The following is a 15,759-nucleotide window of genomic DNA, read 5'->3' on the forward strand; positions in this document are numbered from 1 at the left end:
TCTGAAACACATGCCACTGGTGGTCATCTACTGGTGGGCATTGAGATGGACAGACCCCGACGTCAGCAATGCCCTGGCCTTACCGATCATTGGCTGAAGGATGTTCTCTAACACCCGCACGAGCTGCTGGTAGATCTGAATGGCCAAGTCACTTAGCACCTGCCGGTACTCAGCCAGGTCAAAATTGGTGAGGCAGTGTTCATTCTGGCGAGACGTGTTGTGTTTCATAAAGCCCTGGAGCCACAATGCAGAGTTAATGATACACACGAAATAAAATGTCTCCTACTTTGAGCAGCATCCACATGCTCTTTTTTCCTTTCTCCAAAGAGCTTCCATCCATGCTACACATAAGTGCCAGGATAATCATTCTCAAATTCTGTGTATGTGTTTCCATCATGTCCTCCCTTCTGCTTCTCAATAGCATTTGAATAATATCTAAACTTGGCAGTCTAGCATTTAAGCCTTTTCACTCGCAGTGTCAACAAAACAAGATGGGGGAACTTAATTTGAAAAAAAATTAAAGAGTGTTTTCACCTATAAAGAAACAGCTGGTTCACTGCCAAACACTAAATTATCTAAAGTACTAATCTCTTAACTTCAGTTTACTATATATAGTCCATTTATAAATACTGCACCTGAAAGGCACACATAATCTTCTTAAAACAAAACTGATCAATTTCTACAGAGACTGGTGAATAAATAAAAAATTTCCCTGTATTATATTTCATGGTATCCACACATGATTCTCGGTTCAAGCTTAGAATGGAATCTTTTGGCAGTACTTGTTAAAATGGAAAGTCAGCTGTCTAAGCAGGTACTCTGGTCAGGGACTGCCCGACAAGAACAATTACCTACTTGATGGATTCTGCCCACAGTCAAGCATCTGCCTCCCTGCAACCTACTTAACAACATGGTCTAGAAGTGTGACTGACAGGACAGTTAACAGGCCCTCCGGGGGATTCTGGTCTGTCAGTCCCACCTGCTCAGGGACCATGTCTTGCTCACATTTGTATTTCCCATCATCTGCCAGACAGTCCTCTGCTCCTAGTCTCCAGGTGCTCAGAAAGTGCTACTGCTCAGCTTCTCTGCCTGCCCTCCAGGCAAAGGATGGGGGGGGGGCACGGAGAGCAGTGGTCAGGGGCACAGGCTCTCAGAGGTGGGTAGACCCAGAATCCCAGGTCAGCTCCTTACGGCTGAGAGGACTTGGGCAAAGGGATGAACCTAATTGAGCTTCAGTTTCCTCACCTGTAAAGCTGGGTTATAACTCCTACCTTATAGAGATGTTATAAGTATTAAATAACATAATGTGTAGCAAATGCTGTCTGATATATATGAAGCAGTCCTTAATAAATAGTAAGTCCTAATAAATTACATAGTTTTGAAAGCAACTGATGAACACACCAACTGATGAGCTCATCACTGCATGCAAAGGCAAAACAGATTTTTGGACCAATCTAAAGAGACATGCCTTCATCACCTTTAATGTATTATGGCAAGCCAAAATTGACTAATTTCTTTAAATAGCTCAATATTCCTATATTAGTCCTTGAAAAGCCCGCTTTCACATCTTTAAAAAAAGTTTCAGTGCTGGTAACTATTCACTGATCAGTGCTCATTTTATTTCTGCTATGCTTTCTCATAATAAAAACTCCTGGAGGGAAGAAACTACGTCATTCCCCACGTCACTGTTTTGTAAATAATACACATCAAACAAAGCTATGAACTTCCAAGTCACCTCTGAATTCAGGTTTCTAAATTAACAAATGGTTAAACATTTTCTGCTTTAAGGCTCTTCCTTAAAAGGTCAGGGAAAGTACAGCATGATGGTTTTATAGTCAAGGTTTTCTCACCTCTTCTCCGCTGTACTGCTTCAAACAGTGCAAAAATCGGCATGTGTTAGAGAGCCAGAAGGAGACAGTTTCAAAATCATCACCTCTTTTCTGAAAGAGAGAATAAGCCTAAATTAGCTCTTTCTTTAGGGAAATAACAGCCTGAAAAAAACTGAACAGATACCAGAAGGCCCATTTCCTTCACTTACCATTAACAACAATTATAAAAATAAGAGTCTCATGCTCTACCGACTGAGCTAGCCGGGCGCCGACAATTATAAAAATAAATCACATTGCAGCTGTAAAGCCTTACATCACTGCTAAAGAATTTCAACCACTGGGTTCACTGGTTGGTTGTTACTTTGCTTAGCATCCGTTTTCTTGCCGTTAGAAAATGATGCCCATTCATTCAGATATTAGCTTAGCAGTCCCTTTAAGCAGAAGACAATTCACTAAGCCACAGTTTACCTAAACTCACTTCAGAGGGGAGGGTTACTGAAGGGAATCAGAAAGGACTAAAAGCACAAAAGGGAATCACAAATATTTGTGAAGCACTGAAACCCAGATTAGGTTAAAAATCTTCTCGATGATAAGACACAATTCTGAGCAGCAAATGAGAAACGGGGTGGAGGAAGTCATGTGCAGAGCAGTGGAGAGCTTGCTCTTCTTCAGGACTGGGCCACATGTCAAACAACCTCTGCTAAATCAAAACAGGGATGCAAGACAAACACACTTCAGTTCAAAACAGGGATGTGAAACAAATGTACACCCACTTTAAATGGTATCAAAAGGGTGTTATGTTCTAGAACTTACTCCTTTTTAATCTTTAAACAATTTGGTACAATTATTAGTCAAGTTAGATAAATGCCTTCTTGTAATTAAAATGAGAAGGAAAAAACTTCATGATCTGGTTTTGTGGCCTTTTGTAGGAGTTGACTTAAGGAGCAGTAAAACTCGTAGTCTATCTAAATGTAATACAGCATCAATACACCAAGAATTAAATGAGTTACATTCAGAAGACATTCATCAATTTTTGAATGTTAAATCTTCAGAAATTCCCCCACTTTAGTAATTGTAGAATGTGACTACACAGAATATCTGTGCAATAGGGACTGAGAACCAGCATTTTTCAAAAGTTATAACCAAGGGCTAGGGGGGTGGGTGTGTTTAATGGGTACAGAGTTTCACCTGGGGAAGGTAAAAAAGCTGTGGAGATGGATGGTGGTGATGGCTGCACACCAATATGAATGCACTTAATGCCGAAACTGTGCACCGAAAAACGGTTAAATAGTAAATTTTTAGTTGTGTATGTTTTATCACAATTTAAAAAAATTGTTCACAAAAGACATCCTAGATTTGAGAGAATCCACGAGGCATGTTAACTGTTCACTCATCCGCATCCTAAAAGCTCTCGTTAAGTTAGGTAATCAGACAGCAAAGTACCCGGAGCACATTCTCTTAGCTCCTCACAGAAACAGCTGAGTTAAAACTAAGAATAATGTTCCTTGTTTCTCTAGAGTTGAGAGGACGATTATGCAATGTGACTCAGTGATTACTGGGTTATGTAGGGCTTTCTGTTCTGTTATATAATTTTGCTGCCTTTTCCAAGTCCTTTCTCTCTGCTGAGCTTCCATGTGTTGCTCTCACATGGAACCAGGCACTTTAGGTAACAAAACAAATTATGGGGTGAGTTGGAGAATAATGAGAAGAAAAGCTGGAAGAGAAATTTTAATGTCTTATCAGACCTCTTTTTATATGAATGAGCTATGTAGTACTGAACTTATTTAACACCTATTTTAACTAGAGCATCATATTCCCTGTATACATGAACTTCACTAAGTATTTTTAATTTAGTTCTAAGTAAGACCTCAAAGCAGACTATTTCTATAAAGCAACTTAATTTATTCCACAATTAAATGCAGATATATTAAATTAATTTTGACTACTGTTCAACTTGAGCCCTGTTTTGAAAAAAGGCACACAGACACGTTCCAAGAACGCCCGTTTCCTACAATGGCAGTTACCAGTTACGACTGGAAAGTGGCTGTAACTGGCAACTAAGTGCTCAAGTGTAAGGAAGGAAAAGTACCCCTGTGCAGACTCTGTCATCATTAATGTGCATTATGAGATTACTGTTGAACATGAACTGACCTTTAATACTTTTTTGATGCTGTTAATTGTTGATGTTAGCAACGACCTTACTTTCTGATCATCATTCAGGTAGTCAGCGTGTCGAACGCACATAAACAGGATATACGCTGGTAACCCTGGAATCAAATTGACTGCTACCCCACGTGGCTTCAATTCTAAAAGAAAGAGGAAAAATAGTCTTATATAACATAGAAAGTCTTCATAAGGAATACTTTTTGAGATATAAAAGCACAGTTGTCATGTAAGAGTTCAATCATTTAGGGTATATAGGTCATATTAAAAAAAGCTTATTTTAATAGCTCATTAAGTGGAGAAATTCTTGAAGCTATGCAGGGATATATGAATCTTAGTTGTCTATAAAATGACAACTCCCAAATTTCTATCTCCTGCCCTGACTTCTCCTTCGAATTCCAGTCTCCTGTATCAACTGCCTTTGACACCCCTGCCCATCCCCAAACAAACTCTTTTTTTTTTCCAGTGTAGAGCACATTTTTCAGTTATACATGAACATATATATATTCATTGTTACATTTTTTTCTCTGTGAGCTACCATAAGATCTTGTATATATTTCCCTGTGCTATACAGTATAATCTTATTTATCTATTCTACAATTTTGAAATCCCAGTCTATCCCTTCCCACCCTCTGCTCCCTTGGCAACACAAGTTTGTCCCAAACAAACTCTTGATTCCCTAGGAGCCTGCTCTCCCAGGGGTTGTCCCATCTCAGTAAATGGCAGTTCCTGTCTTCTAGTTTCTCAGGTTATAAACCTTATCATCATCCTTGATGTCTTTCCTTTTCTCATATCACACATCTAATCCATCAACAAATCCTGTAGGCTCTCCCCATAAAACATATCCAGAATCCAACCACTTCTCTACCAGCTACCCTACTCTAGGCTACCATCGTCTTCTGGACCATAGTGAGAGCTTCCAAACTGGTCTCCCTAATTCATCCCTTGCTCCCCAATAGTTTTCCACACAACAACTGGGTTCAGAATTGTCATAGAATATAAGAAAATGCAGGTCAGATCATGTCACTCTTGTTCTGAAAATCTAAGTAGCTTCTGAATTCACTCACTTATAAAATCCAAAATTCTCACCACAGCTGTGTGATCTGGCCCTGTTCCCCTTCCCAGCTCACCGTGCTCCAGTTAAATGGGTGTCCTCACTGCTGGCTGAACACCAGGCATGCTCGCACCCCAAGCATATGCACTTTCTGTCTGGAATGTTCTTTCCTTAGATATCAGCAAGACTTGCTTCGTTACTTCTTTTGGTCTCTGTCCAAAGGCCACCTTATCAGAGAGGCCCAGCCTAATAACTTTATATGAACTAGAACACCTGCCTTCAGTGTTGACCCTTTTCATCCCACTATTTGTTTATCTGGTTTTCTCTACCCACCCTCCTCCACTGGAATATAAACTCTATGAGAATAGAGACTTTACTTTGTTCATTACTCAGTACCTAGAAAGTGCTTAGTACATAGTAGGAGCTCACTAAATGTTTCTTGAATTGATAAATCTTCGTTTTAACTCTATGCTTAAAAACCAGTAGCTCCTTAACATTTTTGCTAAATGAAGATCACATTGAAACTTAAGCACCTCTGCACCTATATATAGTACACAGTTGAATGCCATGAACCCTGGGAACATTAAATCAGGGATAACTGCTGATCACATTGCTGTCACTCTGGCACCTGGGGGAGGAATGTTATGCAAAGGCTGAAAGGAGAGATTTGCAACGTTTCCAGTTCACAACTTACGGGCTGCATGCACTCCTGGACTACTTCCCACTCTCCCCTAAAATGTCTTGTAGAGCAAGTGGGCTCACATCTAAACTTAAAGGCCTTATGCTGCTCTGAAATACTTCTTCTATTCTTATTTCCTTTGTCAGGTCCTCTCCTTCCATTGCTGGGATCTCTTCCTTAATTCTTTTGTTTCTTCCCTATCACTAAACTGTTGTTCCTGACATACTTAGTCACTTACTTTCTAGGGAAGTAAGGAATTAACAGAAATTCAGGAACTTAAATGGCCAGAGTAGTGATGTTCAACTGTGGCTACACTTCAGAATCCCGACCGATTAAAACACACACACATGCACACACACACACACACCCAGGGACATGGCCAGGCTCCTTCTGCTAGACATTCTGATGTAGTCAGTCTGCAGTGGGGAACACACACCAATACTTTTCAAAAGCTTCCCAGGTTATTCTAACAGGTAACCAGAGCTGAAAAGGCCTGGCTTCAGGGGAGCCTAAGAGGTGTCCCTGCTGTTTGACTGATGAGCATGATGTGGTCAGGAAGCTACTGCAGCACTATGGGCACAGTATGTGATGACAACTAAAGAAACCCGTGTTGAATATTTAATAAATGAGTGACTAAGCTTTCCCACCACCGACACATGTACCAGAAAGACCTTTTATCTCACGCAGAAAATACTTGCCCAGAATCAGGTTCTTAACAAGTTTTTGCTCATCTTCCTTCTTGTATTCCAGCATTCCTTGGAAATCCTTTTCTTTCCTGGGAATGTTGACTGGACGGATGGGTTCATCGATGATCTGTCCTGGAGATATGTTCTCCATCTGGCCCACTTCATGAGAAACAGAAAGAAGAAAAATGTTTTCCAGGTAGAAAAGATAAGAGGGTTCCATGTTCCTATAATTTTAAGTGAACTATGTAAAAAAAGAAACTTGCTGTATTTGCCACTTAATTATCCCTTAAGTTTTTTTTTTTTTTTTTTTTGGTAAAATTGGGTGGATAGATGGCAAGTTTATATGGTAATGTCACTCTGACAACTACTACTACTATCAACATCAAAGAAACTTATTTGATTCAAAAGCATTTTTTTTTGTAATAAGGTTTACTTTGTAATAAGATTAAATGTCCCCAAAGTGGTTTAGATTCTTAGTTAACTAATGAATATCAATCATAAATGTCTAAATATATTTAGATTTTAATTCACAGAAGGAAAAAAACAATATTCTATAAAGAGGCAGCCAGAGTATAAAAGATTCTCCTTTACTTTTAGCTCTACGAATCTAGTCATCAAAGAAAAAGAACATTTACTTTACATGTATCACAGCAATCAGTTCAAACCACATCAAGACAGCTGGGAGAAGAGTGTCTCTTCACACTAGGGGATGTGAAAGGTACTACTTTTCACAAAGGCTCCATAAAGCAAAGAATCAACTTTCTCCTGTCACTCCTCATTCCCAAAGAAATCATGGACAGAAAAAACAACCTCCCTTTAATAAGTTTCCTAAATATTATTCAGCTTTTGGTTTGTTCGTTTTTAGTAAAGTGCTAAAAGTCCTACCACAAGCTTGCAACCATAAAAGTACAACCACTGGTTAACCACCTTTCAAGTATTTAACAATGCAGCTGTTAGAGAAGGACTAAGCTAAGGGTTAAAAAAGGCCTCCAATTTCATCTCAAAATTGAGAACTGAATGGGAACTGCAAAGGAAGGCAAAGGAATACATGAATTATGACGGTGTTTGTGGAGACATATGCTAGTAAGCAGATTTTTAATTCTTTTATCTGCAGGAAGTTGGGGAGGGCGGTTAAGAAATCTATTTAGGTATAGATTAAGTTTGAGTTCAGAGACTTTTGGCAAACAAACAAAACGCAGGTCAGATGCATTAGAAAGCTGAACACTGCTGACTCCATACAAGGCTATCAGCTTCTCCTGTCATTGGGCAATTTCCTGAGTTAGTTCTGGGAAGCCAGCTCCACAGGACGAGGTTACACAGAGAATACCAATACCTGCCAGTGCTCTTGCTTACGTGGCAGAGAGCCTGGTGACACTCGTCCACCTTATGACGCAGCGTCACCACCGACTGGGACCACCAGCGCAGAACATCACCACCGTCCATCAACATAATGATATCTAAGGAGTGATCATACTGTGATTGGACAAATCAAGGTTGTGGCCATCCACCATAATCTAGCATTTCATGTGTGTCACGCAGTCTGGAACCACAGGAATAACTATAAAATGTATGCCTCTCTATAAGAGATAGGAGATTCAAACTATTTAGTGTTACATAAATTATATCTGGAGTCAGTTTAAACACAACACCATGAAGATCTCAGAATCAGCACACAGGGGCCTTCATAGCTCATGCACACATGCTACATGTAAAACACAAGATAATAAAATCCCTGCCATCTATGTTACCAGTTGCCTTAAGCCACAGAAACAATTTCAAGAGGAGAAACTCGGAGGAAACAGATTCAACACATTAAGGTTATCAATAAATGCACATATTTTGACTCCATGTAATTCAAAATGAATGTTTTAAACCTACTGATTTTATCATATCTAAGGTGCCACTGATTATGAGATATATTTTATGTAACACTAACGAAGGAAAAATATTGCCAATTAAATTACAACCCAACTGTCAAATGTCAACTGCTGTAAGACATATCCTAATTTTAGAGATGTTAAAATGTGAAAAATTGTGCACCTCAGTATTTATGAAACATTCAGGTGACTACTTTAAGAGATACTATGTTTTAAAAGAAAGCTTCACTTTCCTTTTGCAAAATCTCCAACAAAGATATTTTTAGTTCTATACAAAAATGTCAGAGAGAAAATTTGCCATACTTTCATTAAAAATTCTGTCTCTGAATCCTTCCCAGAGATTAGAGTCTTTACAAAACTCACAGATAAAATATAGATGTCAGCTCAACATAACCTTGATTTGTTGAACAAATCATATACTAATTTAAATAAAATGTCAACCCTATGCAGTATCAGGAAAATACAAAGCCTTTCGGAAAGAAAGAAGCCAGAATATCACTCAGTTTTCAGACTCAAGGGACCCTGGGGGTCATCTAATACAGACATCCTTCTAGAAAGATCTGAAGCAATTTCATTTTCTAGATTCTTTATACTTGAGAGAAAAACATTCCTGAAACTTTCTGTTCTATAAAAAGAAAGGAAATTAGAAGATTAAAAAATTTTTTCCTCCCGTTAGTACAGGGAAGATCTTGATCTCAGGTTTAATTGAGACGGTCAAATGAATTCCTACAGAGAGAGTTTGTGAAAAATACGACACAAAAGAGAGAAGTCAGTGGTCCTCAGACTTGGGCTCTAGTCTGTCTGGCGCCTAAGTGGCTGAAACACTGGAAGTCCCTTATGGTTTCTGGGCCTCGGCTTTCTTCTCCTGTGAAGTAATTAACTGATTTCTAGAACTCTTTTAGATCTAAATTCCCTCAGTCTATGAAAATTGAGATGGCACACCCACTCCTGGATTAAAATATAGCACAAAGCAGATCAAATTTTGAAACACCCTCCACTTAGCTATGTTATTTCTGCTAAAAATTATGTATGTTGGTGTTAAAAAAAAAAAGTCTTCATGGCTTCTAAAAATGTCTCCTTAATTAAGTGTAGCCCATAGGAGGAAGCAAGGGTCTCTCTATTTTAAACCGGAGGAATTTAAGTATATTATATATATTTAGAAAAGTATAAGAAAACTTTTAGGTATTAGAAGGTGCTCTGCTGTGCGAGGTTATCAGTGCTTTCTGTGCAGACTGTGGGGAAAAAAGGACAAGGAAGAGAAAGGTGTCAGGAGAGGCTGTCACCTTTACCCTTTGCCTCGGGGAGGGGAGCTATTCTGTGCTCAGCAAATGCTCAAGTCACATGAACCTACTTCATCTTTTAGACGTGGATCATCTAACTCAACTTTTCTTAAGAATACTATGTCTTTTTCACTTAATCTGTGAATTGCCTTCTCACATGTACTTACAATTTAAGAACAAAGCTGGCAGGACAGTTTAACTGATGAGGTTGATTTCTGATTGATAATGACTTAAAACTGCTAACATCTTGAGATATTCTAGGCTATTTCATCAAGTAAAAATATACATATCAAAGAAAGCTGAGTAACAATGGAAAATAATAAGTGGCTTTTCTGTTTATCCAAAGTTACACATGTATGGCAAAGGAAACATTAGAAGTTTAAAAAATAATCTCACAAGACAATACCCTTAAAATCAGTTTCTTTCAAGCAAATACTCTCTTATCTAATTATCATCTCATAATTAATGCAGAGTTAAAGTGCACAAAGGCTCTCTGAATAAAGATTTTTAAAGTTCTGCCAATAGACATTACACCCATGTGTGTGACTTAGAAGTTCAAAATTTTAATGTCATATGTGAATCACATAATGCTAAAGGATGATATAAAAATAACTGCAAAGTAATATCTGACTTCTAAACAAATATTTCAACATTTGTACATCCAAGGGAGTATTATGCTCTTCAAAGTAAACATCCATGTTGCCATTCCAAATATTTCTGAAGCTTATTCACACATTCAACAAACACTGATGGAATGACTACGAAAGGTCAGACGCTATGCTTAGCGTCTGTGTGAAAACAGGGGGAAATAAGAGGTGTCCCAATAAGCAGGAAGTTCAGAGTACACTGAAGAAGCCAGTAATTCAAAGAGAGAAACTGTTAAAAATACGACAATGAAAACCACAAAAGACAGGAGCCAAGTTGTGGTGTCTGCAGGGTCTGACTGGGAGATCAGGAAAGGCTACTCCTGAGGATGGGACATATGACTCTGGTCTCAAAGGACAAGCAGGACTTGACTAAGAGAAGTGGGAAGATCAAACAGAAGCAACAGTTAAGACAGGCCTGGCTGGCTGGAGGAATGAAAGCCACACAGTTAATCAGGGTAGATTCTTCTGAACATTCCCAGTGATGGGCAATCTTCACCCTCTGAGCTGAGAAAGAATTATGCTTAGAAACAGTCAGAGAAGAGACGGGCAGTCAGACTTCACAGTATCATTTTTGGTCAAAATGATACCAGCTTGCATAGGTTTGAAGGCAGTTCCACAGAGGGTCTCTAAATCCTTTGAACAATGAGAGCATTGTTGGAATAAGCCTCGAATGTGGCCTTAGCCCTCCTTACTGCTATGTCCCTGGCACGCACATCAATACTTACTGAAGGAACAAACACACTAATCCACAAGAGAAGAATCGTTTGTATATAATAATGACAACTGATGTCTGATTACTTCTCAAGGTGTTCTCCCATCATCATCATATACAAATCATGAGTTGTTTTTTAAAAAAATCTTATTTCTTTACAATCATAATTCATTTTTTCTTACTTATTTCTTTTTGTTCTCCATCAGATGATAAGTTCTTTGAGAACACAGACTCTAGTTTACTCCTCTTAGAATTCCTAATACTAAGAATAACAGTAATAATAACTAAGTTGTATATAGCATTTACTATGGTCAGGAACTATACTAAATGCATTTCACATATTACTTAATTAATCCTTAAAAACCATGTCAGGTATACACCATTATCATTCTCATTTAACAGGTGGGAACACTGAGGCAAAGAAAGGTACAGTAACTTGCCCAATATCAGATAACTAATATTGGAAAAGCCAAGATTTGAACCCAAGAAGCTTGGCTACAAAATACATGCTCTTAACCTCTATGCTATCCTGCCTAGCACAGTGCCTGGCATACAGAAGATGGTCATTAGATGTCTATGGAATGAATTCTCTCTTTCTTCGGAAATTATTACTACCACGAAAAGAACATTTCCCCCTCACCTAGCAATGGAAATTTCCACTCCACAGGGGCCAGACTTGCTGAAAGTCATTTCTGTTATCATCCCTAATATTTTCATGCAAACCTACGAAGCCACTAGTACAGCAACACAAAGCCAAGATTCAGTAATTGTTATAAAAACAAGTTTAAATACCTTCCAGTTCACCAATTTTTTTGGCAAATACTTTCAGTTGTTTTTTCAGTTTCCGGACAGTCTTATCTTGTTTTTCAAGTTGTTCCATCAAATCCTAAAGATCAGAATGAGAAATATAACAGGAAGATCAAAATAGGCCTTCTAAAATGCCAGAAGGAAGGCAGACACAAAATCAGAGAAACAGTGTTTGTTAGTTTTACATAAAAGCTACAGAAAAGCTCATTGGTGGAGCCCCACCCAGCTAAAACTGGCAGGAGATGGGGAATGCAGCTACAATGAAAGCGAAATGTTAAAATATACAATGCAATCAACTCCTTTACAGCGTGATGGATAGCAGGCTCGCTGGGGAGTCTTTCCTAGGAGACTCCATGTGGCAAAACAATTAAATGCTCATAAAATATACTGTTATTCCAGGGGAAAGCTTTCTTTTAAAGAGGGAATGGGCAAAATAAATTTTGATGAATGCACACAATGTTGTATGGGAAGTTTTAAGGATGGCTGAACTTCGGTAGGGTCTTTTGACTGGGATCCATGTGTGTGAAGCACTGTCTCTATGAGACCCACCCTCTGGAGAGGATAAAACTAGTCCTGTAACATAGGAAAAGTTAAGAAGCTTGGGGACTTAAAAGGTAAGTTGAAAAGTAACCACAGAGAAGAGGATAGAGCGGTCTGCAGACTGAGCGGCAGTGGCATGACAAGCCCATAAACTCTTGCAGGTGATACAATTTTGCTTGTAGAGAAAAGAATTCCAAATGCTTTATGCAAAAAGAGAGACAAAAGCAGTACTTTCAAGAGTAGAGGATAGAAAAATGTGTGATAATTGGCTCTCTAATCAAGAACTCTTTCAAATGACAGGGATAGTTAAAAGATTGATAATTAAGAAGTGGGCAACAGCAGCCTGGGAGTTCAGAGGGGAAATGAATCAGTGATATCTATGGCTGTAATTCAGGTTATAGAGAAAAACAGCATTTATAAATACAAATATCCATTCATTCTCCAGTTTAGACAGAGCTGATTTAGACACTAGACCAATGATTCAAAGGGAAGAGTTGCTAACATTTCAAAGTGCTCAGTTGTGCTTCTTGGATTTTTCTTTCTCTCTCAAATCACATTTTGCTCCCATCACACTGCAAGCCTAGTGTTAATAACAAACCAAATGTGACAATGGACGCAAGACACTGATAGAGGTGACACCACTGGCTAAAAGACAGCTGTGGGGGGAAACAGGTTTTGTGAAAGTTTGTGAAGAGACTTCCTGGGGAAGGGCGGGCAGGGCGGGCAGGGCGGGCGGGCAGCGTGAGCTCTCCAGGTACAGAGGGCTAGAAGGAGCAAGGATGACGACAACAACAACGAGAAACACTCGGAATTTACATACAATCATCCGTTTGTAAAGTGAAATCCGGTATGATTGATACTTCTTAGGGTCATCTGCATATAATTCCTCAAAATACTGAAAAAACAGGCACAACGGACATTTGTTTCTCTCTGTGTCTTGGAGGGGAATGCTACCTCTTGGCAACATCAATTTTTAAATATTTTAAAACACAAATAATGACACTGTATACATGCAAAAGGCTCTGACTTGTCATTGGCCACTGCCCTCTGATTTTCCTAGTACTGATGATTCCCATTATCGATACACACACATATTCTGACATGCTCACTGGAAACAGGCTATTTAGCGGGTAAACAGAGCAGTGGGCCATAGTCCCCAGATAAGGTCGTTATTTCACTCCTCAGACCTCTTCACAAGTTGCTGCACTTTTTTGCTGGGGGAAGGCAAATAAAATGAAAATGAGAATAAATGGCAAAGTGGGCGCTTTTGTTTGAAGTTGGAAAGACTGGTGAGAAGCTGTGTGCCTTCCTTCCCTGAAAGGCAGCTTGGGGGTGGCCTGTGAAGCATGTTCACTAGAGAAGGGAGAAAAAACCATCTCAGTGTTTGTGCTGGGGGGTAGGTGGGTGGGTAGGGTTTGCAGGGTAGAGTTTCCAAGAACTCCAAGCCTAGGCCCACTCTGGGAGGCAGGAGAAGCAGCTGACCTATGAAGGTTTTTCCTAAAATTCAAACTCATTAACTAGATTCTACCAGCTTAGAATGTGGGGGCTTAGTTTTTTTTGTTTTTTTTTTTTTGTATTACCTAAAAAAATATTGAGAGGAAAATTAATACTGCACACAAGGGTACAAGGGAAATGCTTAACCAACTTAGTGAAAAAAACCTGGGAATTTGCTACCCAGAAGCATATTTATTTCATGGTTTCACCTTATATTTTAAGACAATCATTTGTAAGCACAGAATTTATATGCTGATCAATCATTATTATATTATTTAGTATATTTAATCAATTCTTAGTCATTAAAGCACTGTTTGTTTAATTTAAGCAACAATATACTTGAGAGTAATAAAATGACGTCTCAAAAATATTCCATGATTCAGAAGATTTTCTCCCACAAATCAGTGACATTTCAAAGCACTTTGGAAAGAGTCCAGACTCTACCCTCACCCACCTCTCCCATTCCTACAATGCAGCCTCACCAGCAAGCTGTCTTCAGAGGGACAGACTGGGAAAATACTTCTGAGTTCTGCTTCAAATTAATATGAAAGAATAGATGACACCAGAAAGCTATTTGTAATGTAAATGATTGCTGATGGGGTAATGGGCAGATAATTCAGATTATTAAGCCTTCAGAGAAAATCTAATGACTATCATAGGTCATTAAAACCCTGAATTAAAAAACAAAAACCAAAACAAATCACTGTCAGTCCTACACAGCTTTTCTAAAAACTGGGCTGACACTAAAATATAGATTTTTACATAGAAATATGGAATTATAACTTTTTGATGACTTTTAATTTAATAAGTATATTTATCAAACAAGCAGATTTTTAAAAATCTGAAAATCTGTAATAGAAGTTATTTTGTGAGTGAGAAATACTTTAGAAAATATTTTCTGTAAAAGAAAGAAGGACAGAAAGGGAAAAAAGAAGAAAAAGAAAAAAACTTAGATTCTGTGCCAGTATTCAGAATCTGGCAAAGGAAAAAATTTCCTCATTCACTGCCCAAGTTCTGTTAAAAAGAATCAAGAATATATAATCTTGAATTCTGACGTCCTTCCTCCCTGACCTGGGAGCTTCATCCAAGGTCAACCTAAAGCCCTGCTCTGGTTCTGCCAAACGCCTTCCCCTGAACATGACTCTAACTCCATGGTCTGCTACAGATGGAGGCTGGGAAAGCCTCAGTGGTGCTTGGGGACCAAAGGCGAACAAAGCATGTCCTCAGTCTCCATTGTAACAACCAGATAACCTCCTTGAATGGCAGAGAATCTGCAGCTGAAGTGGAGGAAGTGGGGCAGCTGAGTTCTGAGGACATCAGAAGCCCAGCATACAGACGGCTGGTATCTTCCAGACCCACCAAGTGAGGTCTGAGGATGCTCAGACGCGCCAGAGCCTTCTGCGAGAAACAACTCGAGTACCGCCTTTTCCATTTCTACCAACACAGCTGTGCTTTCCTTGCTCTGACCCTGCTAGAGGAAGAGAGTAACCAGCGTGGGGCAGTGAGTGTTTCCCAGCTGGGAAAAATGTCTGCTCAGAAAGAAAGCAGGGCCTCCCTGCAGGGCCTCCCTGCAGGGCCAGGGCCGCTGCTGAGGCGTGGGGCGCGGGCGCTCCCTTACCAGGTTCTCATTGGTGAGCCGGGTGATCTCATGCTGCAGGCTGGCCTCGATGCGGGCCTCCGGCGGCAGCTGCAGGTTCTGGGCCAGCAGCTGCTGCTGCCGGTTGTTCTCCTCCTTCAGGCTCTGGATCTCCCCGCGGAGGGCTTCGGCCTCATTCTCGTGGCTCCTCTTCTGTGACTGCAGCTGCGACTCCAGGAGCCTGTGGGAGAAGCCACATAGGTAGAAAAAGGAGGTGACACTCGAGTCCCTGCCTGGCAGCTGCGAGGCTCCATGCTCACTTGCAAGGGCAGGAAAAGTGGGGACTCTGTAGTGTCTGTGTAACTTCTGACTTGATTAAAGTACAGGAACTTAAACAAGGGCCAAAAATGGAAAA

The 15,759-nt window shown here is 39.6% G+C and overlaps 1 protein-coding gene across 6 annotated transcripts in view; it reads right to left on the minus strand.

Moving 5' to 3' along the window:
• The window catches only part of MYO5A (myosin VA), a 173,599-nt gene that overhangs the window by 14,860 nt on the left and 142,980 nt on the right, over nt 1–15,759 (minus strand). For 3 of the 6 annotated variants that reach the window (XM_074366142.1, XM_074366144.1, XM_074366145.1), the window contains 7 exons: nt 15,387–15,585; nt 13,095–13,169; nt 11,720–11,813; nt 6,424–6,570; nt 3,981–4,135; nt 1,851–1,940; nt 84–234 (listed from right to left, as the gene is read on the minus strand). In XM_074366142.1, coding sequence (XP_074222243.1) covers nt 84–234; nt 1,851–1,940; nt 3,981–4,135; nt 6,424–6,570; nt 11,720–11,813; nt 13,095–13,169; nt 15,387–15,585 — 911 coding nt within the window. Of the gene's footprint in view, nt 1–83; nt 235–1,850; nt 1,941–3,980; nt 4,136–6,423; nt 6,571–7,744; nt 7,869–11,719; nt 11,814–13,094; nt 13,170–15,386; nt 15,586–15,759 lie in introns of those variants that run through there. The other 3 variants (XM_074366143.1, XM_074366141.1, XR_012507666.1) reach the window with 2 other exon arrangements.

The sequence above is a fragment of the Camelus bactrianus genome, chromosome 6 (assembly GCF_048773025.1).
Source record: "Camelus bactrianus isolate YW-2024 breed Bactrian camel chromosome 6, ASM4877302v1, whole genome shotgun sequence".
Lineage (NCBI taxonomy): Eukaryota > Metazoa > Chordata > Mammalia > Artiodactyla > Camelidae > Camelus > Camelus bactrianus.